Genomic DNA, 12,335 nt, shown 5'->3' with positions numbered 1-12,335 from the left:
CCGTTGAGCATCGCTTTTGAACGCTTCAGCCTCATAAATTTTCCATTATTGACGACTTCTTGTCAGAGCTTTATATTAGAGTAACATTTCTTCAAGTTTTGGATTACTTGTTGATTCGCTTATTATACTAAGCCTTATTCCGGCATTCCACATTTCACCATTCCAGAATTATTATATTTACGATTATCCAAAAATCGCAAGGGACTGGTAAGTAAATCGGAATCGTGAATCACGGGAAGGAAATATCAGCCAAAATGGCTGTGTTGCATGAAGGTGTTGAACACCTTCTCGCCATAATTTCCTCGTTTTCAAAGTCGCACATAGCTCCTTTGTGCACTGCGATTGTTAAAAGGTAAGTTTGTTAACTACTTATCTTACATTCATCGTGATAATAGCACTTATTGGGTTAGTCTCTGCGAGAAAAGATCAGGCAATTCTCTATGAAATCGAAATTGATACATGCATATGTAGTAGCTACATTCAGGTGATGATAACACATCTGTTGAGTCGTAAACAGTACACTGCCCTCGCGTTATAACTACAGGTTTTAAAATCTTGTATCTCCAGGTCTTCTCATATGAGCGATCGAGCCATCTTACTCCCTGCTAAATTTCCAATTATGTTTACTCGCAGGGAATATCTCAAATTTAAAGTTATTGTTTATTATTTTTGACATACACATGTACGGTGGAAGCTTACTCTGCAAATAAACGTTTGAGTCTGCATAACTTTCTAAGGACGTGCACGGAAACAAATTATTTTTATTGAGTTATCAGTAGCAGTATGGGGCAATTTATCGCATTGGTAGCAATTCCATAATACAGTCATAATTTAAATGCTTTACTTCTTTCAAGTCCTTTTCTGTGGACATCATCCTCTAGAGCTAAGCTTATACGATGTATGGTTGCTAGATTTTATATAGAGGATGTTAAGGAAACTCTATGTGAAAGGCCATTCTTTAACTTTCACTTTAATGCTATAGGAAATCTTTTGTACACCCTCTTCATTGCCTGGAAATTTCTTTCTTTGATCATATTATTATTTGTAGTGAAAATATCATACTTGGAGACGATGATCGTGAAGGATTTTTTCATTCTTTTGTGGCACTGTCTGCTCATTACATTGGATTAAATGTTACACAGTGTAAGTATGATGAAAACTTTTCCTTCCATCTTATACACTATAGGTGGTAATTTTCTTCACGAAGTTGGTGTGAATTAGTTTTGCAGTGGAATTGTACTTGTACTTATAAGTAAGTCATCATCAAAGGGTTAGATATCGATAAGTATTACTCCAAACACCTCTCAGTGTATGATCCTCTGTAGATAAAATTTGTGTACTCTATGCCTCTTGAGAAGTGATTAACCTCAAGACCCCCTATACACAGAATGTCACTGAGCCTCATGTGACACCAAGAATTTCACTTTCTAACATACTCATACATGTAGCAGATAAATTTCTTCCTTGTTTGCAGAAAATTGTATTTTTCAAGGAAAAGTTCAATGTCAGCAAGTTGAGCAGCTAAGCATCGATTTCTTAATACTTTCCTTTGAGAATTAATGCATGCACGTCTACTTTTAGCTTTCTTTAATATTATAAACAATTACACCTGTGCAAGTACAAATGTATGCAAATGGAAAATGAAATAGAAGCAATCTATTTTTCAATAGTCTTGATACATACATAAATAAAAGTAATTTAACCCTTATACTCCCATGAGTTACCAAGAGAGAATTTCTCCTTATAGTGTCAATGCAATATCAAGCAGACAACTAATGGAGATAAAGAAAAATAACTATAAGGGGATTTTTAGTTGATCCAATACCAAATTCTCCAAACTAACATCATATGAATTGTATGGTAGATAGTAGAGAGAATTACTGATGAGATCTCGGGAGTGAAAGGTAAAAGGTTGAGGGTTCAAGCCATGGTCTTAAAATAGGTTCTTAAAATAACTGATGAGAATGTGCTACCTTTGTATTGACTTTTGCAAACGGTTAGATATTCTAGTCTTCTTGGATATGGCTGAGAAGCAGTAGGCCCCATCTCTTGCATCTTCTCTGCACTGGTTAGCAGGGGATACAAAAAGAACCTCCCACTTATTGCAAAGAGAATGGAATGTAGCTTCTGAGGTTGTGGTCTGGCCTTAATTCTGAAAATGGGGACATCTGCAAAATTTTTCTTCAAAAATTATAAACTGCTCAATGCAGTCTGGCTAAAGTCTCCTATAAACTATTGTAAAGTACCCTGAGCCAATAGACATGGTGCTATAGAAATTCTTCATTACTTATTGTTATTCATTAGTATGTTTGTTTTGAATGCCACAGGTGGTGCCAACTTGCAAATAATCATCAAAGCATGTAAAGTACTCTTGAAATTTTCTCTTTTGGAATTGGAGAGAAAAAGGGAAACAAATCAACCCTCTGTGAAGGTGCAGTTGAAGAGAATTGCAAACACTGTTTTTTAAATATTGTAGATGATATTGCGATTCCTCTAATTAGAGAGAGCAAAATGAATATACATGTATGAACTGCAAAAATGTTTGCACTAATGATTGATGTGCAATACATTTAAGGTGAAAGGTTAAAAACTTAAAAAAAAAAAAAAAAACATGCTTTGTAGATCGGATAAGAGTTCAAAATGTTTCCCCTCAGAGCAGCTATATCATGGGATATATATCATTTTGATCTCATGTACAAACCCTTTGCTAATAACATTTATAATCAAAACTCTTTTTAACAATTTACCAAGGGAGGAAAATAAACAGTGTTACATGATTGACACTCAGTCTCAATCAACTATGTACTAAATGTACATATATTTTTATCATTATTTAGAAACATTATTTAGTATCCATCATTGAAGGCCTTTGTAAGGGACATGGTTGTCTAAAGAGAACAGAAATTGTCACTCTGACAGCAATCTTGAAGTCAGCCAATGTGTTGAAGGATACTGGCAGTGCAACAGAAAAACAGAAGGATATGTCCCTTAGTCAGGGTGAAGACTTTTTTCAAAGGCTTCAAACAGCATTTACTGAGACAGGAGAAGGTCATCCAAGCCTCATCAAAGACAAGAACAGGTATTTTACTTTCCAACTATTACATAGGCTTAGATGAATCAATTTGATACATACAGGTATATGAGGGATTTGGTAAGTAAAATTGAATACAATTTATAATGATTAGCATTTAAGTGACCATTTGTCTTGAGTTTGTAGCATTACTTCTGAGAATGGGGTGCCAAAAATTGCACTCAATTAGTATGTAGTGCATTGGATGTAACCTGACATTGACAGGGGTAGGTGCATGTATAGCTATAAGATCTTATATTGAGCAGAAGGTAGAGTTTTTACAGTACAACCCTACTGTATTTCAAGCTAGGCAGACATGTTAGAGGTAATGAAACTGGTTTCCATGTTCCATGATTAGTGCTCTTCTGACTGAAAATTTAGTGAGCCACCTTAAGGCCTTTCTCTTTGATGGTTATTGTACCAATTCAAATGAAGAGTGCATTATGGTGTTTTAAAAATACAGAATTATGTTCCATTGTTTGTGCAGGGCAGAAAATGAGAAGAGTTTGTCCTCTGATCTAAGTAGCACTGATGTCAAGAGCTTCTTTTCTAACTGCAATGTGGCAGCCCTGAGACAGCTTGGAGGTGGAAGAGTTCTGTTAGACCTGTGTCTTTCCTTGCCTGAATTTTCAAAGATTGCATCTAAACCAGAATCATCTGGAACTTTGATTAGTTTAACATCCTCAAGGTGCGTCCTGAACTTACAGCACTCCAAGTTGCAAACAATTTTAGTTTGCATGAGGAATGCAAAAAATTTTTTGGCTGCTACATATTTTAATTTTCAGCAAAAGTCACCAGGGCCCAGTTGTTCAAAGGCAGATTAGTGCTAACCCAAGGTTAAATTTTAATCCAGGTTTCTTTATTCCTTAATTCAAAAGCCTTTTTGTAATTTACCCTGTTTTACTCTCTCACTGAAGCAGCACCACAGTTTCTTTAGAAACTTTCTCCTTTGTTCATTTACCTTTTTCAGACAATTTTCTCAATTCTTTTAAGAGCATCCAATCATCAAGTTGTGGAAAAAATAATTATGCAGAATTTTCTTTTTAAAGCTCTCAGATTTGAAATCAGATTTCATACGAACTCTGGGTTATCTTAACCCAGCTTTGAACAATCTGGCCCAGACTGGTAACCTGTGTTTATGACTTTAACTTAATTTCATTTAATATTATACTGTAAGTGCTCTGTCATTGTCTCCTTCCCTGGGTAGGGCTAGAGTTTTAAACCACTTTACATTACTCCAACTTGTTTAAAATTGTTAAAACTACCAGTATGGTATTTTTTTTAATTCACACCACTCCTTTTTATATCATTATTTGAACTTCTGCATGTTTCTTTAGATGTCTTTAAAGCAATGTACTAAGAACTTGAAATTCCAAGTAATTTATCTATAGCGAAGTTTTTAGGGATCAGATGCAGGACCAAACAAGCTTATAACTTTAAACTCCTTCCTTTCTGGATGAAGATCATGATGATGATAATTACCCATCATTGTTTTTTATACGTGTTTAAAACTTACTTGTGAAGTTCTTGTTGCAGTATTCAGAGTCTGTCCTCAGAGCTGTTGGTTGTGTCCAGCATAATTTCCATCCCAATACTGGAACCTCTCTCAGCAGCTAGAGTGGAGAAAGTCTGTCAGCTGGCATTAGGATGCTTGGATGTGGCTCTGACAATTGCTACAGGAAACTTCAATATAGTAGGAGCTGCAGGTGGGTGAAATTGAAACACCTGTTACTGGTACATAATTAAGGGCTGATGCACAAAAACAGCAGCAAAGAATTTGGCTTTCTTGAAATGAATATACAACACTCATAAAATCCTCTAGGAGGTACAGTGTATAAATTATTAACTCTTATTTGGGCCTTCATTGTTCTGAGACAGCTGGAAACTTTTTCCTCATGAAAAGTTAGTTGTGCAGAAGCTGGGTACTTTGTGAGCAGAGTTGAAGCATTTTTTGCAGGAACAAAGAAGGAAATCTTGAGGCCAATCAGAACACAGAATTTGGGCCCAGACAATGGGCATCACAATGCACACTGTGAAATACCCTGTTCCTCATGTTAGTATCCTTTTATTTTCATTTAGGAACAACAGGTTTGAGTCGACCACTCTCAGTTAAAACACTGGGAAGGTCTTCCTTGTCAAAAGCTTCTGGAGCAAAATCTGTCAGCAAAATGTCTGGTGAAGAAGAAAGCCTTGAAAAATGTGCCCAAACCATTGTAGAAAATTGTGTAAGTACACTTGGGTGTTTCTGCCTTGTAGTACAGGTTACTGCCATATTGGAGATCAGATTTGTAGTAAGTTTTTGTTTATCATATCTTGGTAGATCAATGTGTTTGATGTGATATGCGGAGTAATACAATCCTCATCTCGGGCTGGAGGTCAGGTATTGCAGAATGTTCACATGCTAGCGGCACACAGGATTATTCAAAGCCTTCTTCCTGTTTTGGGACTTATTGCTGAGGATGGTACATCCAAGGAGAGTGCTGCTTCTAAATTTAAATGGTTGGTGTCCATTTGAAATTATAATGGTTATGTTAATATAAATACTCATTAGACAAGCACTCTTTTGATTGAAGGAGAGATGATTGGTGTTATTGGTTTTGAGCATAACTCAGTGTTGAAGGACACAGGGTTGTCTAAATAAGGTAGCAATTGGTGCAGAATCTTTTTGACAACCCTGGTAAAAAACAAACTTGTTTGATTCTTTTGTAATATGCTGATCAATTTGAAGCTTCAATATCCCCCCTGGACAACCCATGGGTATTTGACCATTGTCCATGCCTAGGGGGTGGGGAATTTGAACAATTCTTTCCAGTGGAACTAAAGTGCTTTTATAATATCTTTAGATATGGAGGTTTTTAAGGCAAATAGTTTACTTTGGCAAGAGAATGGCTCAGAAGAAAAGGTTTAGGTTTTAAAGCTTGGTCAATATGTAGAAAGCCATGGTGGCTGATTTTGCTTTTTTCAAACAAATTGGATGGGGCATTTGAAGACATTTTTTGTTGCATGGGGGGAGGGTGAGGGGGCAGGAATTTATTTGAATAAACCAAAGCCTCAGGGGCTGTCTTGAAGGGGGAATGTTGAACATAATTTATATGACTTGTTCATTCTACTCAGCATTGTTTATAATTTACAAAATCACTTGAGTAGAAAGGGAGGTAAGTGTTTTTTAAGTCTTCATATGCAAATTTTCATTGTAATTTTGTTCATTTGCATTAAAGGCTACAAGGAGTGAACACACTGGTGGTTGTGCTTGCCTCACGTGGAATCACTCTCCTGTCTTCACTTTTGGAAGAGCTGCAAGTGGAAGGATTACTGACAGACCTTGAAGATAGACATTCTTCAGTTGGGTCTGACTTCTCCGTCAATTCGCGCTGCTCTGCATGGAAGAGAGTGACAAAGCTGATGGATGAATTGCCTCTGTTGAATTACCTGTTTGCACAGTTCTCTACCTTGTACAAAATGGTAAGGCACACCAATCCACTTAACCCTATACCCCCCAACCATCGGTAGGCATATTCTCCACTCTGTTCTCTATGCATTTCCTCTGGTGCTGACAAGGAGAATTTGTTTGACAGTCAGGGACTTAATTCTTAAATTGGTGATTATTTCCTTCATTCTCATGACCTTTATATTTTATTCAATGGTGATACTGTAAGAAGAAACTAGAAGCCAATTACTCTTTAAGGGATTTAAAGGTTAAATAACTAGCAGCACATCTTACCTTCTGCTTGACTTATACCATACCCTGTATGAGCCCCTGCCTTTGGTGCCTTCTGTTGTAAAATTGTGTATACTTATGGGTATCATGTGTGGTTAAATAATTTATTATGTGAGTTGAATATCTCAAAGATTATGAAAATGATGGAGATGAATGAATTGTTTAAGAGGTTGTTTTTGTTTTTAGTTCTGATCAGTTTATATTTTTTTGTTTTTAACCTTACATCTTGATTGTTAAACATCAACAGGCAACTGCCATGATCACTCCAACAGTATCAGCAGGTCAGGCATCCTCACGACCAAGCTCAGCCAAATCAGACAGCTCAAAATCTCCAGCTACATCATCAGATGAAGGAGACAGTGAATATATCTCTTACTCTGATGGGAGCAGTGAAGGTACTGTACTTTCATCTCTTGTGGGAAATGCTAACATTGTTATTTACATTAACAAAAGTTAACAAACATTCACCAAAGTGGAAGAGGCAAGTGGTGGATATTTACCAAGCCATGAAGCCACAAGGTAAATATCCACAGCATGCCACTGACACTGAGGTTAATAGTTGTTTAGTTTATACTGAAAAAGTGAGATTATAGAGTACTATGGGTCTTTAACTCATTTATTCCTGCAACAATTACATTTTTACAGGCTAAAATCCCAGACACATTGCTTGATGGTGAATGGGAAAGGATATTTAGAGTTTGGGTAGCCAATTGGAGTGCACCCTCATTGCAATCCACTGTTTTAGTTTAGTACTAATCTCAATTATTAGCATTGATCAAGAACACCTGGATGATTATGTGTTCTTTGTACATTTTACTTTTGAAATTTATACTGGTACCTGCTTTTGTTGATGTAAACTTGTAAACTATGGGAAAATCTTATCAAAGCAAAGAAATATATTGTATAAATATATACAAGACTCATGTGTGTGGGGAAACAAAGTTTAAACAACTATCTTTTTCAACAAGTGAGCCCAAATTTAGCATCTTTCTTCACTCAGTTATTAATGTAATCCTAATTTGTTATCAAATAGTAATCCCACAATGGATAATTTTCTTTATTCTTGTCACTTGTCAACATGATTTTGTATAGATTTTGTAGTAAGGAGAAATTCTGTCTTAACCACTCACGAGAGTTAAAGGGTTAAGTTACAATTATCACCAGTCAAATATTTGTTTAACTCTCATCCTTAAGATGTTTAATGGATGGATTGTTATCATGTTGCAAATGTAATGTAGATTACATTTATGTTTGTCTGGGTTATGGTGGTCTTAAGTAGAAATGTCACTGGTAAATCAAGCAAAAGTGGGTTTAAATCAGCCAGTTAACAATGCAGTTCTGGCTGGCTGGCTCCATTTAGCAAGGGGTCATATTATTGGGACAAACTTTGCAATTTGTTTGTTTGTGAAATTTTAGCCTAGCTGGTGACTTAGGAATTCAGCCTGGACTCTAATAACTGTTTTAATATCAATAACCAGGTGTGAAACTTTGAACATTATCTTGCATGGCCCTTTACTTGGTAACTTTAAGCAAGAAAATTTCTGATATCATAATATTTGTTCAATCTGTAACCTAGATGAAGAATCATTGCTTGGTCAGTGGTTTCAAGACACATTATCATCAACACCAGCAATTCTATCTGCCAGCCCACAACCCCCAACAAGAAAGAAATCAGAAAGTGGAGATGTTGGAGATAGTGGGACAGAGACCACACCCTCTGGACGGTCATTCCAGATGGCACCTGAGGAGGTGTGTGTGATCTAATACAAAACATTTACTAGAATCCTTGCTTAAATTAAGGGTGGGTGCCCAGGGGAACAAGGGGCTTAAGCTGTGTCCAGCTAGCCCCCCTTTCAGAAAGCTACCTATGACTGGGAGGTCTGTGCAACCTAGTCCCCCATCCATTATTCTGGGCCACAGTGAACACTGGTTAGGTCCTCATTAGGAAAGCACTCGAAAACAATGGCTACACAACTGCTAAATGTGTATATATATAATTTATATACTGTACAAGCAGTTTGTGACTGTATTTTGCAGTAAGATTGATAGAACTTAGAATCTGTAAACTGTATATATATATATATATATATATATATATATATAGATATATATATATATATTATATATACAGTTTACAGATTCTAAGTTCTATCTATCTTACTGCAAAATACAGTCACAAACTGCTTGTACAGTATAAATGACTTTTTTTACTAAACATACTGTGAAGAATACCTTGCTGAGACTTCTCTTTAATTACATCTGAATTTGTACTTCATGTTGAACTTTTTTTCTTGGCAGTACATCTACTTAGCAACATGCACCCTCCAGTTCTTATCCAAACACTTATTGAGCAGCTCAATACCAGAAATGACAGAGTATGTTAGCCATTCCTTTACTGAGACACACATCGTTGGGCTTGTGGGAGTTGTCAAGGATCTGGATCAACTTGCTGTGATCAGCATGCCAAGTTATGTTGACATGGACAAGCTTTGCAGTGCTGTTGATCAGGTGGTCCACCTGCTTCTTGTATCAGACTTGCTGACACAGCATCAACAGGCAAGTTGAGACAAAGGCCAAGTTTATTTATGGTGTACATGTTATGTTTTTCAGGTATGATGAGTCACATAGTCCAAGGGCTGGTTACTGAAAATGACCAATCAGTAAATGATTTATTGCCAGTCATACATAGTCAAGTAATTTTAAATCAATGGAACTGGAATTGTCCTGTGTGATCTGGCAGAACATTTTTGCCTGTTCAACTCAAGTAGACAGAAGGTGTAGAAGATGTTGTGTGTAGAAATTGTTGTAAACCTCTTGAATTGGTTGCTGAAAATATTGGGTTTATTTCAACTTCTTTTTGTCCTTCACAGCTTAGTTTGGATAAAGCTTTAAAATTGGCCATTCAAATAGTGTTTGTTGACTGTGGTAGTCTCAGATTGAAGTTCTTGCTTACCAAGGTCAATGAAAAGTTCACAGGTTGATTTTTAGCAACATATTCTTTTCTCTATCAGGATGTTTTCCTCAGTCATCTGGGTTTGGCACCTCTAGGTCATGGACCATGGCCATTAAAAGTGAGTCAACGTTGTCTGGGTATCCTTGCTAGGGTGTTACTGGCTCGACAGCAGAAGGCCTTGCAAATTTCTAGTACTGGGATGGATATTGAAGAATGCATTAATGTTTGGAAAAGGTTGATTGACACTCTTAAAGATTACTGTCTCACAAGTGAGGATTTTACTCCACTTACCATTCCAGGTACAGTATGTTTGAGTTATATGCTGCTTAAATTACTCCCAAAAGTGATTCACATGTAACTTCTCCCAACAACATCCATACACTTTCCAGCAAACAGGTAATGAGAATACTCAAATGTATCAGGTAGAAGTTGTCATCTTGACCTAACACCAAATTCTCGCAACTTATTAACAAGGAAATGATTAGCAGCTAGAGGGGAGGATTAACAATCAGATTCTGGGAGTTAAAGGGTTAATTCATTGTACTTCTGCACAATCAGATTTGTTCTACAATGTGTATTCTACATACAGGATATATACAGTGTAGTACTCACAGCATAATGTGGCAGATTTCACTGGTTCAATCATTGGTTGTTACTGGATTTATTCATTGCAGTTCATGATAATTGCATTGCGTCAACTCTAGTTGGTTTTTTCAGTCATTTCCATCTGTCTTCTTTAGTTACAAGTTTTAGTCATAAGGAGGTGTAATTTACTTTACAGAAAACTGTTTTCCTTGTGGACACAGTGAGAAAACCATTTGAGATGTTTCTGTTGAACTCTAAGGACCACATCTAGTCTTCCTTTTGCTGTATATGTATGCATAGAGCCAATTCTTGCTATTTTTACCTTTTTTGCTCATTCCAGCTATTGGTCAATAAGTCTTACCTTCTTGCAGCACAGGAATTCTATTGGAGGCTCAAAATGCTCATTAAGATTTTTATCTTGAGCTAGTATAAAATTAATGTCAGTAAAAGTAACAAATTGAAGGGGGGGGGGTGGCTAAGGCTAGCTTTATCCAAAAAAGAATACCATGGTCATTGCTGGAAGATTCCAACCCAGGCATAAATCCTTACTCCAGGCACCATGTTTTCAATGAATGAGTACCTACAAAGAAAATAGAGGGTATTGTGCAACAGGGAAACTGAAAGAATCTACCAACCTGTAGCTGTCAGCACAGATAGTTATTGTAAGTCTAAGCAAATATTTCATATTTTCTTTCAGATCTCAATGTGGAACATCTCCAACTTCTGCTGTTCATTTTCCACAACTTTTCTCTGAATCAGCGTAAATCACTCATCACTTATTGTGTCAGTGTGCTTATAACCATTGCCAACTCATTGTCAATATTGCATTCTCCTCCCTTGGCACTGGGTCGTCTCTTATTGCTGTTGGATTACTTTCTTCACCATTTGTCAGCACCACCAGAAGATCTATTTAAACAGGTCTGTGATACACAATAATTAGTGTATACGCTCTAAATTGAAATGTAAAGCTTATGTGTACAGACTGCCCTTTTTTAAAAGTTGCATATGATATCTGTGGTAAGTTCCAGGGCCTTGAATTGCATTGTTTTTCAGTTTCTTGAGATTCAAATGTAACAGATTCTAATTCAAAGAAAAGCCATAACAAAAATTTATATCACAAATTTTTAAAATTTTTTTATGCCTAAGAGAATTGCAATTTAAGTAGATGTGTAGTTTCAATTAGTCACATGACATTAGCCAGCTATGTGTATTAGTTATTAGTATTGGATTATCATTCACATTAGGTGCAGCATAACCTATTCCAAAGCTGTGCCTCAGCCAACTCAAGATTTATGGAGGACCAAGGCTGTGCAGATTCCTTTGAACCTTTGTATTATGCTGCTAATAACTCTGAAGAAGACTCTTTGAAAGTTCCTTTACTGGCTGATGAGCTCAAGTTACCCAAGTCTCACAGTTTGACGCCCAGATTTTATGAGATAAGATCTGTTCTTGTAGGGAATGACATGGATAAAGAGGTGTGTTGCTGACCTGTTGTTAGTAATCTCCCTATTTAGCAGTGGTGCAGGGCTTTGTTTGTATCCCTCTGAATGAACGGATTGGCAATTGCACTTTGATTGAGTTATTATGTTGTGTTCCTGGGCATGACACCCTACTCTCACAGTTACTCTGTTCACCCTGGAGAATAAATGGGTTCTGGCAAACTGTTGCAGAGACATGATAAATTTCACTCAGGATGTTACCTGTGGTGACCCACATCCCATCTACTGTAGGATGGGAGTCAAAACTAATTGCTTCATGCCAGTGATAAAACCAGGATAAACTTTGCCAGTAAGGACAGAAGGCTAGCAAGTCTGAACCCTTTACCTCCCAAAAGTGATTAACATGTAACTTCTCCCTGTAATATCTAAACATCATCCAACAAACAGGTCATGAAACTACTCAAACTTATCAGTTAGAAGCTGTTATCGTGATGTAACACCATATTCACATAACTAATTTACAAGGAAATGTGTAGCAGCCAGAAAGGAGAATTAACAATCAGATTTTGG

General features: G+C 36.7%; 1 protein-coding gene across 3 annotated transcripts in view; it reads left to right on the top strand.

Annotated features, from left to right (window-relative positions):
- The first annotated feature begins 248 nt into the window (after nucleotides 1-248).
- Nucleotides 249-12,335, top strand: part of LOC131796048 (E3 ubiquitin-protein ligase UBR4) — a 63,868-nt gene continuing 51,781 nt past the window's right edge. For all 3 annotated transcript variants that reach the window (XM_066166162.1, XM_066166161.1, XM_066166160.1), the window contains exons 1-15: nucleotides 249-352; nucleotides 1,049-1,143; nucleotides 2,328-2,431; nucleotides 2,838-3,079; nucleotides 3,558-3,758; nucleotides 4,607-4,776; nucleotides 5,150-5,295; nucleotides 5,391-5,569; nucleotides 6,289-6,532; nucleotides 7,036-7,183; nucleotides 8,365-8,537; nucleotides 9,087-9,344; nucleotides 9,800-10,040; nucleotides 11,024-11,244; nucleotides 11,571-11,801. In XM_066166162.1, coding sequence (XP_066022259.1) covers nucleotides 255-352; nucleotides 1,049-1,143; nucleotides 2,328-2,431; nucleotides 2,838-3,079; nucleotides 3,558-3,758; nucleotides 4,607-4,776; nucleotides 5,150-5,295; nucleotides 5,391-5,569; nucleotides 6,289-6,532; nucleotides 7,036-7,183; nucleotides 8,365-8,537; nucleotides 9,087-9,344; nucleotides 9,800-10,040; nucleotides 11,024-11,244; nucleotides 11,571-11,801 — 2,751 coding nt within the window. In that variant the 5' untranslated portion in view covers nucleotides 249-254. The remainder of the gene's footprint in view (nucleotides 353-1,048; nucleotides 1,144-2,327; nucleotides 2,432-2,837; nucleotides 3,080-3,557; nucleotides 3,759-4,606; nucleotides 4,777-5,149; nucleotides 5,296-5,390; nucleotides 5,570-6,288; nucleotides 6,533-7,035; nucleotides 7,184-8,364; nucleotides 8,538-9,086; nucleotides 9,345-9,799; nucleotides 10,041-11,023; nucleotides 11,245-11,570; nucleotides 11,802-12,335) is intronic.

This window comes from Pocillopora verrucosa, chromosome 4 (genome assembly GCF_036669915.1).
Source record: "Pocillopora verrucosa isolate sample1 chromosome 4, ASM3666991v2, whole genome shotgun sequence".
NCBI lineage: Eukaryota > Metazoa > Cnidaria > Anthozoa > Scleractinia > Pocilloporidae > Pocillopora > Pocillopora verrucosa.
Note: the sequence above shows the minus strand (reverse complement) of the source record. Positions and strands in the feature narration are given on the sequence as shown.